At 35.5% G+C, this 12032-nt stretch overlaps 1 protein-coding gene across 1 annotated transcript; it reads right to left on the bottom strand.

The window, feature by feature from the left end:
- Nucleotides 1-7460: 7460 nt before the first annotated feature.
- On the bottom strand, nucleotides 7461-8124 carry LOC102482552 (nucleophosmin-like). Its single transcript, XM_027769999.1, has 2 exons — nucleotides 7575-8124; nucleotides 7461-7489 (listed from the first exon to the last, which is right to left on the bottom strand). The coding sequence occupies exons 1-2, from the start codon at nucleotides 8122-8124 to the stop codon at nucleotides 7461-7463; spliced, it is 579 nt and encodes a 192-aa protein (XP_027625800.1).
- Nucleotides 8125-12032: the final 3908 nt, after the last annotated feature.

Here is a 12032-nt window from a genome sequence, read left to right as displayed (position 1 = left end):
GTTTCATTATGCTCTTTGATATATTTGATATATGTTTGTAGTTCTCTGTTAAAAAAAAAAAGTTAGGAAAACATGCCTGGTAATCTTGAGAAATAAATGGAACTTAAATTAGAGGTTAAGGAAAAGAGTTAGCCAGAAGTCAAGGTATACTAGTGTAAGCTAGCACAGATCAAAAACAATTTTGTATGGCTGCTAGAGTTTAAAGAATAAAGGGAATATGAGGCAGGAAATACAGGGGTCGAGTCTTAGAGGATGGTGTATTGAGTGGAAGAAACTGTGCTTTATTGGTAAGGGAGAGGCAAGCCATTAGAAAGGTTTAAGCATGAGAGTAACACAATTAAATTGAATTTTGAAAGCTCAGGTAGCAAGTGTGGAAACGTCTGAGCAAAATGAAACAGACATCAACAGAGAAAGCAATTAGAAGCCTGTTATAGTAACTCATGAGAATTATTTAAAAACAGAAATAAAAATGATAGGACGTAGGGATTGAATGTAACCCATCAGAAATTTAAAAAAAATACTTAGGATGACTCTCAGATTTTTGATATTGTTACCTGAAGGATGATGATGTAATTAAAATAAAATAGGAATAATTTCTCAGGGAGACTATCATAATGTATTTTGATTTAATGAGTGCTTGAATATTACAAAATAAGAACTATGAATCACAACTGAGAAGTAATTCTACCAGTATACACCTAATATGAAAATCAGCAATCATAGTGCATATTTCTTTGAATCACGAAAATGGTTCTCTATGTGATAGGAAATAGACATTTAAATGTTCTGAACCACGGTCTTGAGATCTTGACAAGGTAGATAATGGTATGAGGAGGTCTTTTAAAAGTTCCTGGAATTTTTGTATTATGGAAAAACTACTCAAGAGTTTTGAAATTGTTTGCAACAAAATAAACACATGTTTTTTAAAGAACTATTTAACTAACTTTATTATTATTTTTAAATTTTCTGCAAGGCACGCATGCTAGTGAGAGAGACACAGAGAGAGAAGGAAAGTGAAAACGCAAGTTCCTAGGTCCAGGACTTGAACTGTGGTCAGCCATAAGGGAGTCCAGTGTGTAAATTACCATGCCACTTACCAGAACCAATAAACTCATATTTTTCTTTTTATTTCATTTTTACTCAAACTTTGTGAAATCACTTCATGTATGCTTCCTAAACACTTAAATACTCACAAAAAAGTTTTGGGTTTTCTCTAGTTCTCCATGATAGACAATGCAGACAGAAGAAAATATTCTTTGACTAAGCCATACAACACAAATCAGAAACAGGACTTGAGACCAGATACCCAAAGTGATTCATATTTATTATTATTTTACCCTTAAATAAAATGTTTTAAAATTTTCAAATCTACTGGAGGCCCAGCCAGTGGCAAAATGGTTAAGGCAGCTGGATTCTACATGACCAACTTTGTGATTTGAATGCCAGACCCAATAGCTTGAAGAACACACCGAACACATATGTGTGCATGCCCAAAATCCCAACAGAAGAGTGGAGAAGAGATTGAGGTGTGGCCATTCCCCCTGGGTGTGATTTCTCACTTTCTCTCTCTTCCTCTGTCTCTCTCTGGCAAGCTGGTAAGTACATATGCCCTATAGGAAACTATAAATTTTTTTTTTGAGAGATTTTTCACTGTAGGGCGCGTGCGCTCGCCAGACAGACAGAGAGAGACATAGAGACAGAAAGCAAGAAATCACCCCCCAGGGGGGATGGTCACGCCGCAATCCCTTCTCCTCCATTCTCCTCTCGGGATCTTGGGCACGCATGCACACGCGCCCGGCGTGAGTTTTTAAGCCACCGGGTCCGGGACACGAACCACGGTCGACTACGTGGGAGTCCAGCGACATAGCCATTATGCTAACTGCTGGTTCCCTCCCTACTCTTTTTAAGGTGTCTTCTTCAACACGTGATTAACCCTAGTGGGATGCTTTGCTTTATAATTATATTTGATGAGATTCTGGCATAAGAAATCTCACACATTGAGTCCCATACTTAAACAGGGAGTAAATACATTACTTTAAAATATAATAATAATAAGCAAACACTTCATTCTGCCCCACATACTAATTTTCATTAGCATAAAGGTTTGAGCATTCAACAGTGATGTGTCATTAAAATACAGTGCTTTGCAAGGCAATTCTATATGGGAAGGTCCCCAGCTCAAGTCTGTAGACCTCCTTGATTATTTCAGGCACAAACTTGTTTATGATCCAGGTCTGATTGAAGGCTAGGGATGGATCCTTGTGTTAAGACCATGCTGGGAGTTAATATCTCTCTCTCAATATGGAAGAAAGTAATGCATACATTTTTTAAAAATAAAGGAAAGAAGGAAAAGCTTTTTAAAAATAATAAAGGTTTGATTTATTCCAGTTGTAACTTTCTATGACCCAGCAAATTTTACAGCACAGCTTTAAAAGACCCTTACTTAATGGTGATTTTATTACTGTTGTCACAATTGAAACTTGAAGAAAAATATTCTCAGCTCCCTGGAAACTATTTGCTATGAACACATACACATACGTACACACATGTCACTCATACAAAGTGATACAAAATTATGACAAATACGTGGTTATTTTCATTTTATAAAAATAAATACTTGTTTAATTATGTATTGAAGTCCTTACCCAGAAAATTTAATGCATACGAGAACTATTTCAGTAACTTAAAGGAAGAAAGCAAGATGTAATCATTACATTTGTAAAAACTTTAATAATAAATCATTCATCTGAATTTTTTTCAATCTTTTACAGAGAAACATTTGAAATATTTTATACTAATAAGATTCTAAGGAACAAAGTATGTATAGTAAATGTTATGACTGAGACATCTTCCAGACTTAGCAAAAAATGTTCAACTAGTAATGGCCATCTGATAAGTGGCATTTTATCTTGCAGTTGGGATTATATATTGATAGTGAATGCAATACACAAAGTAATATGTCAGATTCTATGCTAGTGAGAAAATAAAATTCAATTTCTATAACTTTATTCTTTTAATATATTTACATATAAATTTTCCACTGTCCACTTTGAACTTTTAAAAATATACATGATATTTATATTAAAGATTTCTTCATGGCTCATTTTCCTCTTTGAGAGCTCAAGCTCTGCATGTCAGCTATGTACCAAGCAGCTGTTGCTAGGATGTATCTGTTTCCATAGCAATAGATGAACTCTTCAGATGCATCTAGAATTCCTCCTTTTTTTGCTACTCTTGTATCTCTTGTCCGTATGTAAATTAGTGTCCAAATATGTAACTACGAAAGAATGATTTGAAGTGAAAATATCCTCCATTTAATGTCCATGTATGAAATAACTTAGAAAGTTCATGGAAAAGTGAAGTAGAAGTATGAATTTATTTTAGTACAAAGATATTTGAAATGAACGTGTAGTTTCTTCTTTTTTTCTCCCTTTTTAAAATTTTTTTAAAAATTTCCTAGAGAGCATGTGCACGTGCTGGAGAGAAAGAGAGAGAAAGTGAGAAAGCACCCTTGCCTGTGAGATGGCTATGCCATTTCTCCTTTCAGGATCTTGTGCATGCAAATATACATGCTCATCATGTTTTTCAAGCCACCAAACTCAGGACTCAAAAGGTAGAGTCAGCCATGAGGGATCCAGTTACCTTAACCACTATGCTGCCTGCTAGTCCTATAGTTTATTAGTTGTTACTTAGTTTATTAGTTATTATAGTTGTTACATGTTTTGTTTGTTTTTAGAGATATTCTTGCCATAGGGTATGAGTGCTCACTGGAGACACAGAGAGGGACAGAGAGACTGAAAGCAAGAAATCACCCCTCAGGAGGGATAGCCATGCCGCAATTCCTTCTCCTTCATTCTGGTCTTGAGAGTTTAGGCACACACGCCAGGTCAGGGACTGGAACTGCAGTCGACTACATGGGAATCAGTGACATAAACATTATACCATTTGCTGGTCCAGTCCCATAGTTTTTTTTTTTTAAAGAATTAATTTATTTTACTTTATTTATTTATTTTAAGTTGATCAAAGAGGGACAGAGCGAGAGCAAGAGAGAGAGAGAGGGAAAGTGAGAAAGCAAGCCTCCAGGTCTGTGACTCAAACCATAGTCAGCCATGTGGGAGTCCAGCACCTTAATCACCATGCCACCTGCCAGCCCCTGTAGTTTTTAAATTACACACATTTTGCCAAAATTTTCTGAAGTCCTCTCATGTCAAATGTTGTACATATTTATTTTTTCCCCTATAAGATCTACATACTTTCCCAAATTGTTTTAATTGGGCATACATTTTTAACCTGGGAATTAACAATATGCCAAGTTAATAAAAATAAGAAACATATTCTGCCAATGCGCTTTCAGATACAGCGATTAGTAGGACCCCAAAAATAATAATAATAGCAAAATGGACACAAATAGACTCTTTTCTCCTCCTCTTTCTCTTCATCCATCTCCTACTTCTTTTTTTGAAGCATCAATATGGAACCAAATATGTGTTACGAAAGTAATCAGCACTGTATTCTATATATATTTGAGCCAATCTCTTTTGGACTCAAGTCTGAATTTCAATCAGGTGTCAAAGCTGACCATTCAGAAATGTTTCTGGGCTTTCCAAAGTCCTAAAGACCTTACTGTGAAGTGTCACCAAAGTTTCTCTGGCTGTGCAGAGGACTGTGATGTCACCCCCACCCCCAATCTAAAATTGCCACTAAACATCTTCTTACTTCATAAATTACATTTAAAAATTTTGTTCAAGAACGTAAAAATTAACAGATTTGATAACGTCATTCATCCAACCAACAGAAGTTCCTGGAGAAATAGGAAGAGAAGCAACAGAGCTGCGCCTGACCACCTTCTGTCTCGCGAAACAATCCTTGACGGGGGCAAACCAGACTGAGAACATTGCAATATCTGAGAAAAACAAAAACAGTACAGATAGATGGAGATAGAAATCTCTACAAGTAACATCTAAGATGGCTCTTGGGAGCAAAACCTTACTTGGGGAACACAGGTATGACACCGGTTTCTTTGCATAGCTATACTTTCTGAGGAAAAAGAACATACTTTTCTGTTACATGTTGTGATTTAGATGCAGACTCTATTTTGTGAAAAAAGTATTCCTGCTTCCCTAACCATACATCTCCCCTAGAAATAAAGAAGAAAAAAAAACATGATGTTTTTAACCAAATCATGTATGCTTGCAATCAAATCATCGATGACAACAGAACATATTTTGATTAAGTATTAAATTCATTAGCAACTATATATTTTATTATTACTTCCAAGCAAAATAAATGATTTTATATTGGGCCTCCGGCATCACTATAACCTAAAGAGAAGAGAAATGGTAATGTTTTAAACTTACATCCCTGTTATCTTTTTTTAAAAGTCTATTTATTGTGCCACGGTCAACGATATTATACTGTATTCTTAAATATTTGTTAAGAGGATAGATCTCATCTTCCCTGTTATTATTTAAATGAAATAAAGTTTTAAAATCCATTTAGAGATACAAAATGATTTTTTATTCTATTTATATAACACGTCTGGAAAGAGGTTGAGAATTCGAATATTAGGGAGATCTTGTGATCTGGTTTCTCATCTATAATTTCTTCAGTGTTGCTTTTGTAAATGGAGGTAAAACAGTGAGTTGATTTTTTAAAAGTAGCTACTGCCTAATTTATAATCATTGTTTAATAATTTCCCCAAATTTGCATTACACATATTAAAATTAGCAAACTCTTTGGATTATGGCTTTGACTTTAAGATTGTTAATGGAGAGTTCAGGAAGTGACTTCTGGGCCTCCGTGGAGCAGGGCTGAGCTGGGACAGTTTAAAAACAGCTGGCGATCGTTTTTGCCAGTGCTTGGCACCCAGATGCTGCCTCGTGTCATGTCACTTTCTGCTTTGTCCTCATTACAACAACACAGCAGATGATTTTCAGTCCTGATTATTTTCCTCACTACGAATTCAGTACAGGAAACAGGACTATCTCCAACAGCCCTCTAATTCAATACATGTTCCTGATGACTGTTCTCGCAAATAATTTTATATTAAGTATATAGAGAGAACTGTTTAGAAATCTTCAAGTTATTTTTTCAAATTAAGGTTTCATTCTTTTACTCATGATTAATCAATCACTGAATAAAATGTTGAACCTACCACACTTGTTATTAGTATTTAGCAATAATTGCTATAATGCATGTATGACTGACTAATTATTGATGACTCAGAATAGAGCTTTTAATATCTTATTATTTATGGTAAATATTATATGAGATATTAAAAAGAAAAATATAAAGAGAGTTATCATTACATAGATGATTCAGAATTGGTTTTATAAAGCCTTGAAAGGTGTCTTCTTACTTACTGGAAGTGGCCTTAATAAAATAACAAGAGTTTTATGTGAATATGTATGGACGACAATAGGTACTGGTTAAAATAATGATGAAATATTCATATGATGGATGTAATTCAGCTTTAAAATCATAGTACAGAATATCCTTGGGTTGTATGTCTGTGGCTCAACCACAATAGTATGCAGATAGAAAATACTTTTATGATAAAACTAAAATGAAAAATAATATGAGTAAAAATTATGTAATTTAACAGCTGTATGTTTGTATAGCATTTACACTGCATAAGCTATTGTAAGTAATCTGTAGATGATTTAAAGTTTGCAGAAAGTTGTGCACAGGTTATATGCAAATACTGTCCCATTTTATGTAAGGAATTTTGATATCCACAGGGGACCCTGGATTCAATCTTCTATGGATACTAAAGGAAGAATGTATGTTTAACAACTTGTAAATGTACTTATAAAAAGATGATTACATTACAATCAATTTTTAGAAATACTTCAAAATGATAATAGTTATTTCTGGTAGTAAAGGAAGAGTATATGTTTAGCAACTTGTACATGTACTTATAAAATGTGAATAAAAAGATGATTACATTACAATCAATTTTTAGAAATACTTCAAAATGATAATAGTTATTTCTGGCAGTGATATTACTTTTTTCTTCATTTCACTTATTTTTAATGCTTTCTTTATTTTCTTATTTGATTCATTCAAATATTTATTGAGCAGCTATGACAATACAAAGGTGATTAAAACATGGTCAAAAGGTGAGGCAGAAGTATAAGTAATACAAAGCAAAGTGTAAGACTTACTGAACCACAGCAGTCCAAAGAAAGTGCTGTGGGGGAGAGATTGCTTCCAGCCTGGAGGGGGTGTGGGTGGTAAATAAGGGAAGGAGACTGAGATTAAAATAGAAGGCTTCAGTCTGTATTGTTGATGATACTCAGTATGGACTATATTTTTCTCCTTTTCCTCTCTCCCCATCTTTGGGCTTAATTTACCAGTAGCACCCAGGACTGTTCAATGCGCTTTTTCTATACTTGCTTGCATTTTTGCTTTAATGTCTTCTACAAAACTAGGTCCTTTTTGTGTTTTAGGAGTTTTTCCTATTTTTTGAATGATTCTTGACCTTTTTGATCTTGGTGTTGATAGTTTTGAGTCTTTTCCATTCTGGTTTGATTTTGGAGAATTTTTGCCAGGAGTATCTCGTATAGATTTCTTCACTGGAGCTTTTTCTTCTGTTTCATCATCTTCAAAATCATCATCTTCTTCATCATCATCATCTTCATCATCATCATCATCTTCATCAGCAGCAAGTTTTACTTTTTTCTGTGGAACCTTGCTACCACCTCCAGGGGCAGATCGCTTTCCAGATATACTTAAGAGTTTCCAATCTTCTTCCCCTTCTTCTTCTGACTCTTCATCTTTCTCCATAGCTACTAAGTGCTGTCCACTAATATGCACAGGCCCTGAACCACACTTCAAACTTACGACCACAGGTCGTCTTATTTCAAAGCCCCCAAGGGTAACCGTTGGCCTTACGGATATTTTCAGTGTTGCCAGTGTTACTTTAATTGGACTGCCTTCATAATTCATTGCCCATCCTTCAACAATGCTCAATTCATCCTTTGCACCAGCTGCTAAACTGACCGTTCTTAATGATAACTGGTGTTCATTTGCATCACTATCCACTTTAAAGTGATGATCTTTGTTGGCCTTTAGTTCACAACCGAAAAGATAGTTCTGGGTCCTCAGGGGGTTCATGTCCATGTCCACTGAATCTCCCACGGGGTGGTGGTATGCACTTGGGTGGGCAAGAAGGCAGATAGAAGAAAATGACTACGGCTCCTGAAAACAGCCGCGCAGGATGAAATCACTCCAGGGTTTTAATCTTTCTATACTGAACAAATGTGACATTTTCCAGTTATATTAAAATTATTTTTGTCAATAGAACTGAAATAATGAAATGAGTATCAGAAAGACTAAAGGTATACAACTACCAGTTTTACACAGTTAACAAAGAAAAGAAATTCCTCCAAAGATTTGACCCACCTTATGCCAGCCTCAGATTGTTATAGTGAGGACCCTATCTTGGCATCATATAAATAATATTTCAACTGATAAATTACAGAAAAACTCCCATGTAAACTTGATGTGTAAAATAATTTGTCCAAAAGAACCCTATGCTTTCAAAACTACAAAAATCAATTCTGAATCCTAAGTAAGAATAATAGAGACATTTGTGCGAACATGCCATTAAAACTACAACGCAAACTGCTTATTTTACCCTGAGTTTGATGAAAACCAGCCAACATGGAAGCTACTTACAAACATATGTTTAAAAACAAACCATATACATAATGGCTATGTCACTGGACTCCCATGTAGTCGACCACAGTTGGAGTCCCAGACCCAGTGGCTTAAACTCATATTGGGTGCATGTGTATGTGTGCCCAAGATCCTAAGAGCAAAATGGAGGAGATAGGGATTGAGACATGATCACCCCCCCCCCCGGGGGATGGTTTCTCGCTTTCTGTCTCTCTGTTTCTGTCTCCTGTCTTTCTGGAGAGTGCACATGCCCTATAGCAAAAATCTCCAAAAAAATTTTAAAAATAAAAATAAGATAAACAGAAAAACAAAAACATGCATGGGCGCAAATAGCCAACTAAATATGAGAACTACATTTCTGTTGGTGATTTGTCTTAAAAAATACTCCATGAGGGACAAGCAGGTAGCATGAAAGTTAAGGTTGCTAGATCCCACATGGCCAACTGAATGTTTTGAGTCTCAGACTCAGAGGCATAAAAATACACCAGGTGCATGAATATACAAAATAATGAAAGAATGGGGAAAAAAAGGATTGCAGCATGGCCACTCCTCATGGAGGGTGATTTCTCTCTCTCTCTCTCTCTCTCTCCAGCAAGTGCAAATGCTCTATAGCAAACAAACAAAATCCTCTGTAAGAACTGTTACAAAACACCTTCATAATTTTTAGGTCAACATAAATCCCAAAATATATAGCAGGTTTTCTTACCTTTATGTCCTTTGTTATAGCTATTTATTTTGCCAGAAAAAAAGTCCACCAACTTTGCCTAGAGCTAGGCTACCTGTTCTTTAAAGCATAACTCTGTTTTGTTGACTTCCATCATTTCCTAATATTTGAAATAAGTGTGGCTTATATAAGTACTAAATATCTGATGAATGAATGAGTAATTGAAATGATAGGGAACAACAGAAACACCATGCTCCTAGAACATCATGGATCTCTGAACTCTGAGTGCATGAGTGAATGCATGCTCAGAAAATATGCCCTTCCTGCTTGCAAACAACAGGAGGCCATTACATGGGTGTGCAATCTGATAAACGTGTTTTCTAAATTCCAAGGTGTTCTGTCCAACCTCTGGAGTCATTTAGCAATACCTCCTCCAACTGATACCAAAACCAACATGTTCCAGAAAGTCACCCTATTTTTCTGATTTTCTAAGAAATAACTTTCCTTCCTCCTTTTCCATAATAAATACAGAGGATGAAAGAGGCTTAGCAGGCACGTACCTGATACGGCCTCTCTGTCTCCCTCCTGACTCAGATCTCTGTGTCTCGAGTAGTTATTCCATTTGTTTCAAATGACTCTTTGCCGGACAAGAGTCACATTGAAATGCCAGTCCCATATGGCTTTCACCACAGGCAAAAGACTTCCAAGTATTTATAACACTGTATTAATATTTTTGATAGGCTTCTTAAAACACACTGCCTGAAACTACTATTTTGTTCTTAGATAGGTTGCTCCTCTGTAAGAGAAGCTACAGTGATAATTTTATTTACATTAATCACTGTATATCTTTGCAGAGTACAAAATGTTTTTTCCAAGAATGAATACAATGTATATTATTCCAGTCAAACATATTACCATATGCATTATCATAGCTTTCCATTTTTTTGTCTATGTTTTCTTTTGTTTTGTTTTCCCTGATTCCCTCCCTCCCTCTCCTCACTACCCATTCCCTTCTATACTCTCTCTAGTAGCTATGGTTACTCTCCCTGCTTTTATACCTTTAAATCTTTCTGTTTCTGCAAGAGAGTACTGAAGGTCAGTATGTATGTAAAATGGGAACATACAATGCCTCTCTTTCACAGTCTGGCTTGTTTTAGTTAGCATTAAATCTTCCATAGTCAACTACATTGTATCAAATGCAAGGATCTCATTGTTTTGCTGAGTAGTATTCTATAGTGTAGAAGTACCACATTTTTCCAAGCCACTCATCTGTTCTTGTACATGTGGGTTGGTTTCATGTCTTAGCAGTTGTGAATAACGCTGTGATAAACATGGATGTCAAGTGCTTTTTGGATTTAGTGTTTTTCTATCCTTTGGGTAGATGCTCAGGAGTGGAATTGTTATTCCATATGGTACTTGTAGGTTTTGGAGGAACCTCCATATTGTTCTCTGTGGTAGCTACGCTAATTTGCATTCCCAATAGTGTGGGAGAGTTCCTTTTTCATTGCAACCTCACCAGCACTCATCATTCTTTACTTTTTAAATATTAGCCACTCTGACTGGAGTTAGTCATATCTCATTCTGGTTTTGATTTGCATTTTGCTTATAAGAGATATTGAGCATTTTTCATATGTCTTTTGACTGTTCATATGTCTTCCTTGGAGAATTTGTTCAGCTCATTTTCTCATCTTTCAATTGGATTGTTTACATTTTTGTACATAAGCTGCTTGAGTTCCCTTTCTGGTTATCAGTCTCTTATTTGAGGACTGTATTTTCCCATTCTAAGGATTTTCTCTTTATTCTAATTATTGTTTATTTTACTGTGCAGAAGCTTATATCTTTAAATTTATTAAGAAATGTCCCTCAAGAAAAAAAGAATTTTAGAGAGGTCATTTTGTTTTGTTTTGTTTTGTTTTGTTTTGTTTTTGCTATAGGGCACATGCACTCACTGGAGAGACAGAATATGAGAAATCACAACCCCACCCCCAGGGGCACGGCCATGCCACAATTCCTTTTCCCTGGGACTTTGGGCATACATGCACACAAGCCCGGTGTGAGTTTCAAGCCTCTGGGTCTTTGTCTCAAACTGTAGCTGGCCATGTGGGAGTCTAGTGAAGTAACCATTATGTCATCTGCTGGTTCCAAAAGAACAAATAAATAAATAAATAAATAAGAAAATTGTAGGCAAAATAGACCAAAAAGGCAATGGAAATACAATAGAAAATAATGTTTTTAAATGTAGAAGATACGTTTCTGGAGTTTTGTCCAAAATCATATTTACTCATTATCACCAGTGAATTAGAAGAAGAAATAAAATACATAGCTAGTGTGTGAATAAAGAGAAATTTGATGGGAGTGTGAATAATTTGGATAACAGAATCTATACCAAAAGAAGAATATTTCAGGCTACAATAATTGGGAAAAATCTAACATGGTGAAGTTTAAGTAATTTTAGGGAATTATTTTTATGTCCAGACAAAACAATGATATAAGCCCTAATTCTGAATATTTTTGACAAAGCAGTAGCTTGTGTAAGATCAACTTAGTTGATTTTTCTAACATTAAAAATGAATATATGGGAACTGACAGGTGGCATAGTGGTTAAGGTTTTGAACTTCCCACATGGCTGACCATGGTTCAAGTCTTGAACCTGATGGCTTGCTTTCTCACTTTCTCTCTCTTATTG

The sequence above is a fragment of the Tupaia chinensis genome, unplaced genomic scaffold, assembly GCF_000334495.1.
Source record: "Tupaia chinensis unplaced genomic scaffold, TupChi_1.0 Scaffold000014_1, whole genome shotgun sequence".
Classification (NCBI taxonomy): Eukaryota; Metazoa; Chordata; class Mammalia; order Scandentia; family Tupaiidae; genus Tupaia; species Tupaia belangeri.
The sequence above is the reverse complement of the archived record's forward strand: the minus strand, read 5'-3'. Positions and strand labels throughout refer to the sequence as shown.